General features: G+C 42.0%; 1 protein-coding gene and 1 non-coding gene across 2 annotated transcripts in view; one reads left to right on the forward strand and one right to left on the reverse strand.

Moving 5' to 3' along the window:
• The window catches only part of DNAJC5B (DnaJ heat shock protein family (Hsp40) member C5 beta), a 40,022-nt gene extending 23,029 nt beyond the window's left edge, over positions 1-16,993 (forward strand). Inside the window, exons 3-5 of the mRNA XM_071449186.1 lie at positions 6,467-6,680; positions 10,964-11,138; positions 16,701-16,993. Of these exons, the coding sequence (XP_071305287.1) occupies positions 6,467-6,680; positions 10,964-11,138; positions 16,701-16,795 (484 nt within the window). The 3' untranslated portion in view covers positions 16,796-16,993. The remainder of the gene's footprint in view (positions 1-6,466; positions 6,681-10,963; positions 11,139-16,700) is intronic.
• On the reverse strand, positions 1,925-2,013 carry TRNAY-GUA (transfer RNA tyrosine (anticodon GUA)). The gene is given in 2 exon segments: positions 1,925-1,960; positions 1,977-2,013. It is a non-coding gene; the product is annotated as a tRNA-Tyr (tRNA).

A 16,993-nucleotide genomic window follows, 5' to 3' on the forward strand; every position in this document is an offset into this window, starting at 1 on the left:
CCACACTAGATTAGATAGCTTAAAGGCCCATCCAACCAGACATGAACTTTTGCAGTGATAGGGTATTTTCAAGTTCTCTGGGCAACCTTTTCCAGTGCCTCACCACTGTCATCATAAAGAATTTCTTTTAACATAATCTAAATCTACCTTGTTTTGTTTAAAACCGTTTCTGCTTGTTCTCTCACCATAAGGTCTGCTAAAAAGTGTCTTTGTCTTATAAGCCTTCTTTATCAATTGAAAGGTTGCTATTAGGTCTCTCTGGAGCCTCCTCTTCTCCAGGCTGAACAGTCCCAACTCTCTCAGCCTGTCTTAACAGGAAAGGTATTTCATCCCCAGTCAGTCCTGTGTCCCTATTCTGGACCAGCTCTAAGCATGTCTTCCTTATGCTAGGGAACCCATGGCTGGACACAGCACTCTAGGTGTGGGCTCACAAGAGGGTGATAAAGGGGCAGAACAACTGCTGGCCATGCTACTTTTGATGTAGCCCAGCATATGACTGATTTTCTGGGCTACAAAGGTACATTGCCAGCTTATGTCAAGTTTTTTCATCCACCAGCACCCCCAAGTCCTTCTCCACACAGTTGCTCTCAATCCATTCCTCTCTCAGCATGTACAGATACTGGTGATTGCCCTGACCCGGGTGCAAGAGCTTGAAGGCTTATTTAACCTAATGAAGTTCACATGGACACACGGCTTGAGCTTCTTGAGGTCCCTCTGGATGGAATAACTTCCCTTAAGCATATAAATTGCACTGCTCCCTTTTTTATCTGTAAAGTTGCTGAGGCTGCACTCAATGCCACTCATAATGGCATCATTAATGAAGGTATTAAATAGTATTGGTCCCAATACAGACCCTGAGGGACACCACTTGGTACTTGTTTCCACTTGGATATTGAGCTGTTGACTACAGTTCTTTGGATGTGGCCATCCAACTCATTCCTTATTCATTGAACAGTCCATCCTCCCAAACCCTATGTCCCCTATTTAGTGACAAGGATGTTGTGTGGGATGACATCAAAGGCTTTAGCAAAGTCCAGGTAGATGACATCCACAGCTCATTTCTTGTCCACTGAGGCAATCAGTCTATTGTAGGAGGTCACTAGATTAGTCAGTCATGATTTGTATTTAGTGAAGCCATGTCAGCTGTCTCTAAACACCTCCCTGTCTTCACATGTCTAGATGTATATTCCAGGAGGATCTGTTCTGTGATCTTAGCAGGGTGGCTCTCACTGCTTAGTGGTTCCCAGTCATTCTTTTTACCATACTTAAAAATTAGTTTGATGTTTTGCTCCTCTCAATAACACAGGACTCCACTTGAGTAGGTAGGCATAAAGGTGGGCAAGGCTACTGATCTAATCCCAAGTAAACAGAACGATTCAGATACCCCAGTCTACAGCCCTTGCTCCTGTTCCTGTAGTTATCTGTGCAGCCAGCTACAAAGAACTCCTAATAACACCAGCGGGCAGAGGGACCCCAGACAAGGCCCTGTATCCAGGCAAGGAGGAATGAAAAACACTGGAGAATGCGGGCATCGATCCCGCTACCTCTCACATGCTAAGCGAGCACTCTACCACTTGAGCTAATTCCCCAAGCTGCAGCCTCTGACTGAGGTCCTCTCCCCTCCCAGGCACCCAGCCCTGACCCAGGGTGCCCTGCACCTAAAGCCGGAGCCTCCTATTCATATCACTCATACACCATCAACAACCCACCTGATCATGTTCTTACTGGTTGTGATTCCAGACAACACGTGTGCTCAAAATCAATTTCCTGACCAAAAATGCCTTGGCTGCTCAACTTCTCAACTTCTCTTGTCCTTGACTCAAGGACTAGAGCTCAAGGCTGGACAGACCTTTGAAGGGGAGCCCCTTGGGCAGGACCAAAAGGCAGTGGCAGTGTGGGATGTGCGTGAGAGGCAAAAGGTGACTCCTTCGAGCCGGAGTTGAACCAGCGACCTAAGGATGGCCATGCCAGGGAGCCTACAGTCCTCCGCTCTACCAGCTGAGCTATCGAAGGAAGCATGGGGACATGCCCAGGGCCTCGCCCAGCACTTTTGCCAAGCCACAGTGCACCATCATGCCTCTATTACACATCTTCCTTCAAACAGCCTCAGCTGAGACATCACAGAACCTTGCTCATGTGCTCCATAACCTCTTTCAACATCATCTTCTACAGATGAACTTCCTCACAGCCACACAGAGCTTATCTATATCCTGCTGCATTTTCCCTTGATTCCCTTTCACTCTGCTATCTTCAGCCCTCTGCTCAAGCATAAGATAAAACAAAATGACAGCCATCCCTCTGTTTTCTAACAGAGTGTTGGAACATCATGTGTAAGTCCTCTGAACGTCTCTTTCTGGAAACTGAAAGCACCTACTCTCCTCAGTCTGTTTTTAAAGAGAATTCCTTGAGTTCCTTGGTGGCCCTCCACTGAGGCTGCTCTGTTCCATTGATGTCCTTTTCTCTACTTCCCTTGACACTTGAGAGCTGTCAAGCAGAGAGGGAGAACATCAATTCCTCTGCCAAACTGCCCCTGGCAGTCTTGATACAACCCTGGATGTCATCTTGCTCTGTAAATCCAGGGCACACCTTGAATCTTCCCACAGCCCCCAGAGAATAGATGGATCCCTGGCAAAGGGCCGTGTATCCAAGCAAGGGGAATGAAAAGCATTGGAGAATGCGGGCATCGATCCCACTACCTCTCACATGCTAAGCGAGCGCTCTACCACTTGAGCTAATTCCCCAGGCTGCAGCCTCTGATTGAGGTCCTCTCCCCTCCCAGGCACTCAGCCCTGCACCCAAAGCCTGCACCCCCCATTCATATCACTCTCGCACCACCAACCCACCCACTCCCTTTCCTGCTGGAGGTGAGTGCAGACAAGCCCCATAGTCAGAATCACCATCCCCTGCCCAAGGTTTCACCAGGAAATGCCTTGGCTGGTCATTTTCCCAGCCTCAGACAGGAGCTCATGGCTGGACAGACCTTTGAAGGGAAGCCTCCTGGGCAGGATCAGAAAAAGGCAGCAGTGTCATTTCCAGATGTGTGTGAGAGGCAAAAGGTGACTCCTTTGAGCCAGAGCTGATCCAGTGACCTAAGGATGGCCATGCCAGGGAGCCTACAGTCCTCCACTCTACCAGCTGAGCTATTGAAGGAAGCATGGGCATATCCTCCTCACGTCCTCAGATACTTCATAGTGTTGTTGTATCTGACCCTATAGAGCATTCTTTCCTGTCTTCAAAATATTGCTATCTTCATTCAGAAGCCCCCTCATCAGACCCACCCCTGTGTCTGAGCCTGGCCTGATCTTGCTTTTCAACCTAAGCCACCACTGACAGAGGTCTTGAGTTTATTTCACTTACTTACTTTTCATAAGAGCCTTTATCCATCTTGACACACTTATCCATCTTGAGGGATAGCTGTTTCTCTGTTTGCTGTCACTTTTCTCCCCCAAACTTGCTTGCTGCTGTGGAGGGCTGCAGTGGGCAGTGATCCTAAGGCGGTGAAGGAGAAAGTCATTCACCATGAGAAAAATATGAATGGACATAAACCCATGGTTTTGGTATAGGAAGTAGACTTCAAACTCCTTTGTTCATTTCACTCTCTACTTTTTTGTCTTCTTCTTTTTTGTCATGATGAATCCTATTTATTACCTAACTGGGAATGTCACTTTTCCAGGGACCCACAGGTACTCACAGTACCATATACCTAGTACTTTGTGTTATCTCACACAGTTTTTGTCCTTACTTTTATTGTTTCTTGGGTTGGACCTAACAGAGTCCTTTGTCTCACTCATATGAATTGCACTGCTAATATCTAAATCTTTTTCCCATTGCTAAATCATCTTCAGTTAGTATACATAATCTCAGTGTGCAGAGAGTTGTTTTGGCAATGTACTCTTTTTAGTGAGAACATGTGTCCCAAAATCAAACTAAGAACATAGATTATCTTTTGTTAATTGCTGAAAGTAGTCCTGTTAGTAGTCTAAAACAATACTAGGTAAAGTGAGAGTGCAACTAATGTGTTTCATCTTTTTAAAGTTACATTCTGCTCAAATTCTTATTTTTTATAAGATTGTTTGGAATGTAGGTCAGCCAGAAGATGTCTTTGGGTCTCTGGGAAAAGAAAGAAGGGCTGGAAATTGATTGTCCAATCCCTGCAAACATACATGGGTTTTTGAAAGTAATACTCCTCTCTTTTTTCCTTTTTTCTTTTGTTTTCTAATTGTTGGGGCCTGTTTTCAGGTAAGAAAAGGGATAGATTGCATAATTTACTTAAATACTTGGATGACACATAATATCATTAGTCATGCAAGACTTAGCTTGTTTTTTTCAATTCTTATATTTAATTTTTTATTGTGTTTAGGGCACATGTTAAACATGACCAAAACTTTGTGTTTAAGGTGAAATATGCACAGTGTATTAAATATGACCAAACACAAACCTATTCATGCTATTAGACACATGTTTAAGGAGTTATTTATGACCTATTATTCTGTGACTAGAGTGCAAGAGAATTGAAGAGATCGTTGGTAGAAGCTGTTCCCAGGCTGATATCAGTCTTGATATTGGCAGAATGTCTTCCAGGCAGGAACTGTCTTCAGAAACAAAGCAGTTACTTTTTACTGGAGGAGTAACCTATACTGGGACTTCAGAAGGAAATCAAGTAGGACTCTACTCTGAGGTTAAATTTGTTCGAGGAAGTGTAGGCACACTGCCTTCACACCACAAATAGTATTTTTGGTCATAGCAGTTATGGCTAGCTCTCAAAATATTTGGAGCGAATATTTACAAATAGAAACGTAGCTTGGCTGTGATTGAATCAGCTTAAAACACAGCTAAGTCACTTTTGATGCCACTAGAGGTCAGCACTAGTCATTAAATAAACGTCCTGGAGACTGCTAGCTCTTTACCGGCAGTGGTGATTTTTGAAAATATCTACTTCTGTCTATGCTCGTTGTGCAAGTGTGTGTGAGTTCACACCACCAGTGCTTCACGATGGTTGGAAGCAAACTCCTTCTTCTCGGTGCCATGCTTCCCCAGTGCTGGGAGCCAAGCACTGCACTTTTCAAGCTGTACCTCCCCTCAAATGCCACAGTGCTGAGTACAGTCAGGGGCAAAAGGCAGTGACAAACCCTGACCTAGTAAAGGCTTCCAATGGCATCAGCAGCCCAAACTAGTTGGCACTACTCCACTCTCACACCACACAGGGATTACTGCATTTAGTTCTGGGCATCCCAAAATAAGAAGGATATGGACCTACTGCAGCAAGTCCAGAGAACGGACACAAGGATACCCAGAGAGATGGAGACAGGCTGAGAGAATTGGTGTTTGGCCTGGACAAGAGAAGGCTCAAGGAAGACCTTAGAGCACCTTCCAGTACCTAAAGTGGTCCTGCAACACAGCTGGAGAGGAACTTTTTACCACAGCATGAAGTGATAGGACAAGGGGCAATGGCTTTAAACTAAAAAGGAGTGTGTTTACATTAGATGTTAGGAAGAAATTCTTTACTGTGAGCGTCATGAGGCACTGAAACAGCTTGCTCAGGAAAGCTGTGGATGCTCCATCCCCGGAAGTCTTCAAGGCCAAGCTGGATGGGGCTTTGAACAGCCTGGTCTAGTGGAAGCTGTCCATGCCCATGGTGGGGGGCCAGACCTAGATGATCTTTAAGGTTTCTTCCAATCCTAACCACTCCATGATCCTGTGAAAATAACCATTCTGTGATGGTTCCTATGATAATCCTATGACAACCCCCTTTTACTCCTTTAAGGATTGTCTCAGAAGTGCAGCAGTGGGGAACTAGGCCAAAAGACAGGCTCTTGAAACTGGGATTAACTCATTATGCTTTGCCACCTTGTCCTTCAAAAAGATGCTTCCTTTCTATTGTAATTGCTAACTGTGCTCTCCATCATCACTGTCTGGGCTTCTGCAAACACAGACACTGTTTACAACATTTTAATGTAGCTACTATTGATAGGCAATTGAACACAGAACTTCCTTTGCCATATAAGAAAATAATGTTGCCTGGATAAGCAGTGTGATCATCATGTTTTTAAACAACCTTTAAAAAATCTTTATCTTTGCTAAAACCTGCTAAATGATGCAAATGAGTTGGCAATCATAATGCAACAAATGCCTGTGATTTATTACCATGTTGCAATCTGTGCTTTCATCATATATCACTGTCTACTTTAACACAGTAGCTGACTAGGTATCAATACACAAAGTTCATTCTTAGTGCAACAGGCACACCTCTTTCATCAAAACTTTCATGTTTGGTTCCTTTGTGTCACTTTTCTTCCACTGAGTACATCAGAGCTGGAAAAAAGAAGGCTGAACACACAGTTCAGAATTATTATCACTCTGTGAAAATATTTTTTGCAATATTTTGTGTCTGTATACATGCACATATGCAGATGACTTATTTTGCTTCTGTTTGGTTTTTTTTTTTTGTTTGTGTCTCATATTTAAGAAAATTGGCTCTGAAATATCATCCTGACAAGAATCCAGACAATCCAGAGGCTGCAGAAAAATTTAAAGAGATCAACAATGCTCATGCAACCCTGACTGATGTGTCCAAGCGAAACATATATGACAAGTATGGATCATTAGGGCTCTATGTGGCAGAACAGTTTGGTGAGGAAAATGTTAACACCTACTTCATGCTTTCCAGCTGGTGGGCAAAGGTAAGCTGTTATTCTCTTTTGGAAATCAAATGCTACAATGCACACTGACAATTACATACACAAGGAACCCCCTGAAAAACATGATCTCTCTACAGGCTTAAAAAAAGGATATGATCTGACTCTAAACTAAAAGCTTAATAAAACAAAATTATCTAGAAAATCGATGGTGGCAGAATGTAACGTAAACTCAGACTAGCACTAATATAGAAAGTTTTCTCTTTTTTTTAACCTGGTATATAATTATAGTACATGTTTTGTAACACTTTCAGACATTAATTAGATTTGAAACTAGTGCTCCAGGTTAATTTTGACTTTCTTTTCTGTAATGACTAAATAAAAATGACTCATTATTCAAACACAAGAAGTCCCATTTATGTGACAACCAATTAATTAATTATTAAGGTACAAATTTAGCTGTCTTTTTTGCTATATATATCATACAATGCAAGTAAGCAATAATAATACATAACACTATGATTATGGAATGATATATGTGCCTTGGTGATGGAGTGAGAGAAAGGAACTCAAAGAAAAGGTTAGAGGAGTGGAATGGAGGAAGAGAGTAGGACAGGAAGAGAATGATACAACAAAACCCTGCATATTGCTCAAGAAAAAACACAAAAGGGGCTGTTCTAGTCATGAAGGAGTTGGGTTCGTTTGTTCCCTTATCACATTGGTGTCCTCTGATGTTTGCATATATCAAATTCAAGTGTTTCTGCAAATACTGAAATGTTACAGACATGCAACACACAGAATTGCAAATGTGGAAAATCCACACAGTTTCCATCCCACCCGTCTCCAGCCACAGCAGCCCAGGAAAGCACTCTGCTGGGCTGTGACAGAATACACAGGAAGATGATCTGTACTGCTTGAAGCAATGTGATGACAGTTTTTATCTGAGAACTGTGGAACCCAGAATTCTCTGTTCAGCGAGGAACAGGCCAGTGCTGCATTGCCCCACATTTCCCTTTTAAGCTGGGAAGTCACTTGGGCACTTTGGGGGTCTTAGAAGCCATAATTTGACTTCTGAATCAGGATGAGGCAGAAGCTGCTCAAATGCAGAAACAGTGCATGAAACCAATGAATAAAGTACTGGTGTTTAAATCAAACTTGCAAAGGTGCTGCCCCTCAGGGGCTGGTTGGATGCTGCCTGCTTGCAGCTGCTGTAGCTGCCTCCTGCTGCAGGCTGGACACCCCACCATAGCTGCTGTCATCTCCTGATGGATCATTCCCCCTTGTCTTTGCTGCCCACCCTCTCCTTCTGCCTCTTTGTCACAGTTAGGTGGCCTCAGCACTGACAGGGCAACAGTGTGGACGCCTTTAACAGTTTTTGGCAAAAAAGATTTTCTTCACCGTTTCTTTTTTTTTTTTTAACTTCTATTTTTCTTTTATTTGGTGATCTTTAATGGAGATTTTATGGAGTATAAAATCCTCTGGGGTCATAAAATCAGGTACAGAAATAACCACTGTGGCTTTGACTCATAAAGAGAGCAGTGGGGAGTAGAGAGAAGCTCATAAGTCTCCAACAACTAAAGGAGAAATGTGAGGATTGCTTCAAGCAAGCTGTATCCCAGAGGTGAGACAAGACATGCTGAAGAGCAAAGTAATTACTGTTTCCTGGTTTTCAAGAATTTTTTACAAAAAAAATTTTAAAATAGGTATATATAGTCACTTGAGGATTACCACAGGTGGTTGGATTACCACCCAACCCAAAATCCTGCCACCCCCAAAGCATAAAGAAAGCATAAAGGGGCCACCAAGTGGTTTTGTTAGTTAGTTTGGTTGTGGTTTTTTTCTTTTCTTTTTTTTTTTTTTTTTTTTGCAAGTTGAGCTCTCACTATTTCTCATTTGTTTTTAACTCATGCACAAATGCTGGATCAATTTGAAATTTTTATATTGGTCATCATAATACTAGTTGAGTCTGAAGCATCATCTGCAGATGACCTCTGTACTCCTGATTTCCTCCATTCTAGTGGAGGACAGTAGGGACCACAGCCTTGGCTTGTTATCTTCCTCATTTACTGCACACATTCCTCTTCCCAGCACACCCATACTGGGAAAATCTGACAGTTGCAAGGAGTTTTATCATTAGCAGTAAAGAAACTCAAATTAAAGGAGAAATGAAAAATGAAAATTACTGTTCTTTTTGAGAGTGCTAGAGTTTTTAGCAGGCATATTAAACTGGGAACATACAGACATGGGTAATGGGAACTCAAATTGCTTCTCCACTGGCAGGCATAGAGGTTGTTTAGCTGTTTTAGCAAAAACCAATTCACCTTCTACCATGAAGACAGTTCATTGATTAAATAAATAAACTGATTTTTGATTTAACAACTATGATAATATAAGTACAAGAAATGTTGAAACATTAAAGGTATTGTGAATAAACTCAATGTGTTTTTCCCTATACACACTTACATTCTGTTTTATTTTTTCATTCTATACATTGTGGTGATTTATTCTCCATAATGGCATAAATGATAAAAAGTCAGATAACTTATTTTGGGAATTATGGCACTGTTTCAGGTGTCCATAGAAGGAAAGCATTTTATGACAGAAAGTCTGAGTCCTTCTTTTCATTTAAAAGCTCCTTGCTCACTCTAGACACATGTTTATATTAATATTAGGCATATAAATAGTCTTATTACCTTCAAAGATGCCCCAGCCAGCCCCCACTATCGTTAGCTCAGACATGCATACATAATATTATTTGCATAGCTCCATTGTCTGAGTTTGACAATATCCTGACATTTGTGCTTACTTTCTTCTTCAAGCAGCATATTGTCTTAGGAACACAACAAATACTTGGCAGACTGAACAACTGTCATGCTAAAGCCAGGCTGTACCTCCAACCCATATATAGCTGGTAGCCACAAAGCTGTGCTGCTTTTACCCCCACATTCAGAGAATCATAGAATGGTTTGGTTTTCAAGGGACCTTAAAGATCATCTAGTTCCAAATCCCCTGCCATGTGCAGAGAGACCTCCCACTAGACCAGGCTGCTCAGAGATTGATTCAACCTGCTCTTCAACACCTCCAGCAATGGGGCACTCATAACTCCTCAGGACAACCTGTTCCACTGCCTCACCACGCTCACAATGAAGGTTCCCTCCCAAATACCTAATCTAAATCTACTCTCTTTCCATCTATTTCCACATATCAGCTCTGATTTGCTTTCCAGGAACGTCACTGGTTTTCCTTTGCTCTTATATCATTATGTCCATGAAGAGATGTCCGTGGAGATGTCTTCTGTGTCACAAACATCTCCATGTAGTCCTGGATCTACCTGGGGTCAGGAGCCAGGCTGCTGTCATGTCTCCGTGGAGCACAGACTGGCAATGCCAGCCTAAAGGCTCCCCTCCTACATGTGCCATTGCTGTGATGCAGCACACACTTGAACATCTGGGAGCTGTGCTGTGAACCCAAGAACTGACCTCTCTGAAGGAAGAAAGCTCTGTAAACTGAAATTTTCTGGCTCTTGACTCTTTCCAAGATCTCTGGTCTTGGCCCCAGGCAATTGTGTTGGCTCTCCTGAATCCTCTATGCTTTGTGCCATGGGGACAAGAGTGATCAAAGGAGAGAACTTCCTGCTACCTGAGTCCCCAGATCAAGGAATCATAGTCTGAGGACTATAATTTAGGAGATGTCATCTGTGTGGTCCTGCACAAGCTAATGGGGGGAGAGAGAGACACCTACAATGGGCAATTCAAATACTCTTATGACTGAACCTTCCCCTGGAAGGGCTTTAACTTCTCTTTGACTGTGTGGGGAGTCCATAGCAGCTACATCCAGTCCTAAACTGGATGCCTTATCTCAGTGCCCAAAATTATGTGGGATGCATCTGGGTCTTTGCTTCTTTTTCTCTCAGCTTTGTTATTGACAAGAGCTTGCCAGTAAATAAGTGTTTGCAAAAATCATCTTGGGCAAATGAGTCATTTTAAAGATGGAAATGAGTCATGTTAAGGTGGGTAGGGTTTTGCATACTGCCTGGAGGGTTTTTCTGAGGACCATCAGCAGAACAGCAGACTTTGAAACCTTGAGCATGTGGGGGCCTGTTGGTTGGTGTCTTCTTTGTGGATTTGGTCCTTAGTGACAAATAGGAGGTTGTGGGTGAGAAGGGTTTTGGAAGACCTGGCCCTTGTTCAGGCACTGGGACAGCAGGTGCACTCCTCTGAGTGCCGAGCACTTAGGAACCAGAGTTCTGCCTTCATCTGTAAGAGACAGCCACAAGTTTGGGGAAGGTCACCGCTAACAGGACTTTCATCCTGCTGTGTTCAACCCAGGGCCTGTTTGCAGTCTGTGGTTTGCTGACTGGCTGCTACCTCTGCTGCTGCCTCTGCTGCTGCTTCAACTGCTGCTGTGGAAAGTGCAAACCGAAGGCACCCGAGGGGGAACAGCAGGAGTTCTGTGTGTCTCCAGAAGATTTGGAAGAGCAAATTAAGAACGACATGGAAAGAGGTGAGTATTGTAGGGGCTTACTGTGTGGCAAAGCTGTTCAAAACAACCTTCAAAGCCTGTAGTCCAGATGTTCTGCTCACAATGCTGAGGCTGCTTCCAGACTTTAGTGGAGACATGCCAAATCACTCTAGGAAAGCCCACAACCCAGTGAACCTCCCAAATTATCTATTAATGAAAAACCAAACTTATGGGATGTACCACTAAACATTTCCTGTATCTCTTATGAGACACTTACACAATAAATGTCTTAGGGCACATTTTAAGAGACAATGTTCATCCTCTAGCCTCCATGCCCACGTTCCTTTATATGCTAGATCCTATATTCCTACAGTAGGCTCAGCTGGACTGGTGCCTGTCACGTCTGATTGGCCTGAATAAGCTGTCATTCAGACTTTAGTTGTCTAAAATTTATCCCTGCTTGTGGTGGATATTGTACCTATTCAAGAGAAGGCTTCAAGAAAAGATGCCAAGTTTCCAACAGTGAGGTTGTGCAGTAACCCAGGAGAGTATGCATGGGAGCTGCCATGGACCTGTCCCTCTCCCATCCAGCTCCCAAACTTCTCATTCTCTTCTGCAGTAGCAATTCTACCTTACTCAGGCCTTGGATAAAATCCAGGTGTAAACTAATCCTCTCAAAAATGTCTGTAGTTCCTGGCCCGTTTAATTCTCTGGTGTGCTTCATGGTGGAGCAGGCAAGTGCTAACTTAGGGGCAAGAGGAACAGGGAACTTAGGAGACAGCAACAAGGGCCTGTGGCAGTAGAATTACCTTCACAGCAGGTCAGCCTCTTTTTTTGCCTTTGCTGCATCCCCCCAGCTGCACGTTCAGATTTTGGCTATGCCAAGGGATGATGGGGATGTTTTCATAATTTGACACTAGTATGGGATACATGCTCTGAACAAAGAATCCTGTCCCAGTGTGCCAAAGTGGGGCAGTTTTGCCTTCATATTCAGGGGAAGCAGAAACATCTCAAACTGGATAGATATGTACAGAGTGAGAGATGCAGTGACCCTTGCTCCAGCAATAAGAACCCAAGGTACCAGGGAAGGACTGGAGACACTTTTCAGTTGCAAATGTACATAAACTATGATTAAGATTATGGTTTTTTTATGAGGAAGGACCTAAGTCAGCTCACTCATTTTCTCTTCCATTGTTATGGAAGATCTTATACTGTTATATTCTTATGTTTATTATGCTTAAAATAGCACTGCCAGATTGCAAATGTCATGTTCCCTTAGCAGTAAGAAATTTTTCCCCCCCAACTTTTCACACAAATTTACCCTTCCACAAATATGTAACAAAACACTTGTAGTAGTTGAAACAAATGCTATTTTTATAACTGCTATGCCAATGTGTGGTGGTGTTTTTAAACTGATTTTGCCTAGAGGCATATCAAGGTAAACACAGTCAGCTTAAAAATTGATCATACTTAATCAGTCTCTGCAAAGGCAATAAAAACTACTTGTGAAAACTTTATAACCACAATACCTTGAGACAAAACTAATAAACTTTACAACTTTAGGCACCTGAAAAGTGCAAATCTAAAGTGGGGCTTGTTCTTCATGAGTCTCTGATACCAAAGCCAAGTCTAAAGTAGAAGTATGGACCTTTGAAGAATCAGAATGCTTAATTTCTGCCCATTTTCTTAATTTGTTTATTTTTTATTTGGATTATATTTATTTTAATTCTCCCTCAAAATCCAGGACAAAATTCCCCGGTGCTCTTTCTTTCTGGCGCAGGTACCAGAAGGTATTGGTATTCTTTAATTTTTGGCCCCCTTGACATCCCTTTACTCCCACTGATTCCCACTGAGACCAAATTAAAAATTAATTTTAAATGCTTAGCAAAGTACCAGTCTGAAAAAATAACATAATATGGAATTTCATGTTTTAAGTATTTGGAAGACAGTATTAAATACATAGGTAGGGTCTGAAGGAAACTAGATCTTTATACCTTTCCTACCCTCCTCTTCAGTCTGGCTACATTTTCCTCCTAATCAAAACCAGCAAGTCTCAGTAAAGCAGAATTGTCTTTATTTTAAAAGAGATCAACATATAAGGAATAAAATAAAAGCTTTATGACAAAGAGTAGCACGAGCATCTTTTCTGCAGCTGAAAGGAAAACAGGCTATGCATTTAGGAAAAAAAAAAGAATGACAACCAGATCAAAGTGTGCTTCCTCCCTGCCTTCTTCCCTTGTCATCCCAACTTCAGGCATGCTGGCCAGAAAGACACAGCTGACTTTTGGAATAGCAAAGACTGGGCTTTTTTGAATGTTGAGCCATAGAAATTAATACTCATGCCTTCCTTTAGGTAAATAATAGAAATGTTCCTGTATGTAATTCAGAAACAAACTGTGTAATTCAGAATCACTTGTGCAGCAGATTTAATTTTGGAAGAGGAGATTCTATTAGGATCCAAGTTCTTTGCATGCCCTCTGAGCACAGACTGAGCATTCCAGCCAGTAATTAATTTCTCTGCTTCCTGCTGTCCCCAGCATCTACAGTATTGCTAACCAGAACTTCTCACTGAGGTCAAATGTAGATTTTTCAAGCTAAGACCCCACTAAAAACTATCCAAATATTTTTAATCAGCCATTGTTTTTCTGAGGAATGCATCATTGATAAAGCATCAAAATTCCTGATGCTACAAAGTTCTGAGACTGAGCCCTTAGCAGTTGTGCTCAATGGGAGCTGCCTGCTGCTGGCTGCACTGCCCAAAGGACTTGAGATTTAGACCTCAACTGCCATGTCAAACTGGCATGACTAGAATAATTTTTCAGTTCCTCACATTTCTCAATAACAAAATTAACGTTTTACAGAGTTGATTTCATTCCTCAAACTAACATACCATAAAACATAATTATTAGTGAAAAAGAAAGAGGTGTGAGGCCAAAGGTTCAGTGATCCATTCCCTAAAATGTAAGAGCAAAGTGAGTTGCCACTGAAATCAACATAATCATGCCAAAGGCTTCAATTCTGTTGATTTTCTATTTCTCTAGAAAAAAAAAATCTAGGGGAATTCATATTCCTCTAGAAAAAGGGTTTAGTCAAATAAATGTCACTAGTTCTAGTGCTCAGCTAGTTCAATGTCTCCCTTGGGAGCCTTGTTTTACAGCATGTATTTCCAGGGGTAAGATGACCATCAGAACTAAAGGAAATTAGAGGCTTGCAAGCCCTGGCACATACTTAGCTTACAAGGATTTCTCCTCATAACTATTGATTTGTACCAGAGGACTCTGACCTAATATAGAGCAGAAAACCAAAAATTAAATGTTACGTTTGGGCTACTACATTTTAAAGATGACATTTTTTAGTGTTTCAGATCAAACATGACATTAGACAGGTGCAAAATAAGGTAATCTGTGGTATCCTGCCATGTTGTTACAGGTAACCTGTCAAAATGCACTGGCAGAGGGAAGTATCACTCGCTTGTCTGCAGCACAGACACGTGCAACACTTCATCACTTTCCCACACACATGGGGCAGGTTGACAGATTTTGCTTCCACTGAAGTTGATGGCAAAATTTTTGTTAACTTTTGTGTTCCCGGAGGAGGTGGCATTGGAATTTGGATTGCCTTTGTACTTCAGGCTGTAATGATGCACTCAAAGCAGTTTGGCAGGTCTGTTCTCTCCTGTTCGGTTATCGTTGTAAGAACAAAGCAAGGCATTTCTAGACCAACTTTTATTTTACAGAAAATGGATTCTGGGAGAGAAAAAAAAAAGGACAAGAATAAAAGAAGCTGAGTAGAAAAAATACTTTCCCAACTCAGAAGCAAAAAGTTTTTATCACTTCATTGTCTCCTCCACACTCCATATGATACAAATGTAGGCGAACAGTGAGCAGGAGCTATCTATAGAAGGCAGTTTAAACTGTGAATTCTGCCTCACCTCCATTCTGCAGCTTGCCATTAGCAGACTATATTTGTACAGTTTATTATGCTATGGGTCCCTGTTCTGCTAAAAAACCCTATCATAAATCTTAGAAGGGTCCAAGCAGCAAAATGCTTGGTGAGAGTGTCAGCTAAGAGCTGTCTGCAGATCAGCTGGAGGCAAGGCGACAGATTTGCAGTGGGTCCTGCTCTCCTGTTGCACACCTGGGTATCACAGCAAAATGAACTGCTAATCTCTGCCCTCCATCAACAATCTTCCAGAAAATGAACAACTTGGAGGCAGAAGTGGGTGGGAGAGAATGCTGCTCAGAAATCTAGAAAACACACAGCAACTTAAAAATGGATTGGAACTGCCAAACTAATATGAGCCTGAGCTGAGCTCAAAGCATTAATTACTCATAGACTTTTAGAAGTTATGAAACACGTCTGTCTTTGACCTTGTGTCTAAATATGGAATTGCCCATACAGAGAAGCTGCTTGGCATTTAATCATTCTTGCCTTTCACCTTGACAGAGTCAAAGTTGTTCTACCCCCACTGAGTGGAAGCCGTATGGCATGCAATTAGATTCCTGCTCTGGGTTAAGTTACTCCTGTACATTACATCTTTTGCCCATGATTCATCCCATCAACTGTCATGTAAACAGAAGGAAATGTCAGATGAGATTTTTTTCCCTGAACATTTGGTCATTTGGCAAAAAAAGTCATAATTTGTATTTGATTACTGTGAAGACTTTGTTAGTATCAAGATATAGACAGTCCAAAGTTTTCAAACGAAACATTTCACTAAGATGGCTGAACTTGTAAAAGTCAGTCTCTGAGACTTGAGTACTTCCCTCCCTCCAAAAAACATGTGGGTTGGAAAGAGGCCCAGAAGAAGCTGGCTTACTGCACTTTCTAAACCTTGTTCTTTATCAGACGGAACACAGTAGCCATCAAACTCTGTAAAGACTTCACTTCTACTTTCCTCCACTCTACAACAAATGAATTTTTATAGATATATTGGAAAAGCAAACACAAAATTGCACGGAGTGAGAAAGTACACAGCAGTAAGGATTTATAGAGTGATAATATGAAGTTTTGGCAGTTCCAAATTCATTAAAATAGTAATTCCCAGAGTCCTATTGCATATACATTACATAAGACTTCAAATTCAATTTAACATTTTTATTTAACTAGCTGGCTTTCAGGATAGATATGATTTCTCTCTGCTCAAGTGTATTACTATTACTGCTCACGTATTTTTTCCTTTTAACTCTCCTCCTTCTTTACTGTTAACTCTGCCTTCTTCAAGACTCATTTCTGTCCCATTTTCACAAACACTGTCAAGGTTAGTGCTTGCTGACTCACAATAGCTCTGATTATATTCAGCCATTTGTAGGAACAAGCACTTGCTATTAGAACAGGCAGGAACCTTTAGCCTGCAAGCTCTGCCAAGAACCAGGCACAGCAAATGTCCAGTCTAACAGCAGCAGCAACACCCAGAAATCTGCCATTGTATGAGGACTAGGAGGAAGAGCATTTGTAGGCTTGGTGTGGGCAATGTCACCTTGTTGGTATCCACACAGCTGTAACCAGAAGAGCAAATGAAATGTTGTGGTGCTAACAAGAAATCTGACTTTGGTAGCAAGTGAAGGGTTCTTAAAGTAATCTTTGTTGTCCTCTCCAATTTAGATGGAGAAACTCCTATTACGCTTCAGCCGACTAACGTCACTGAGAAGACACAACTGATTGGGGACAGCCACCGGAGCTACCACACTGAGTCCTAGGGCAGGCCAGGGACCTGCTGAGCTTCTCACTGACTCTCACAGTGAGAAAAACATGAGATAAGTCCTGCAGCCTGTGTTCACAGTTGTCTTTAAGCTAATAAAAAGTAACCTGAGAGTAATTTCCTACCAAGGCAGAGTCTGGCTCTATGCTACTTCCAATAGGTTGATACCTGCACTGTGTAGGGATATACCCATGGC

This window comes from Agelaius tricolor, unplaced genomic scaffold, assembly GCF_023055355.1.
Source record: "Agelaius tricolor isolate 1412-34295 unplaced genomic scaffold, bAgeTri1.0.p SCAF_2, whole genome shotgun sequence".
Taxonomy (NCBI): Eukaryota; Metazoa; Chordata; class Aves; order Passeriformes; family Icteridae; genus Agelaius; species Agelaius tricolor.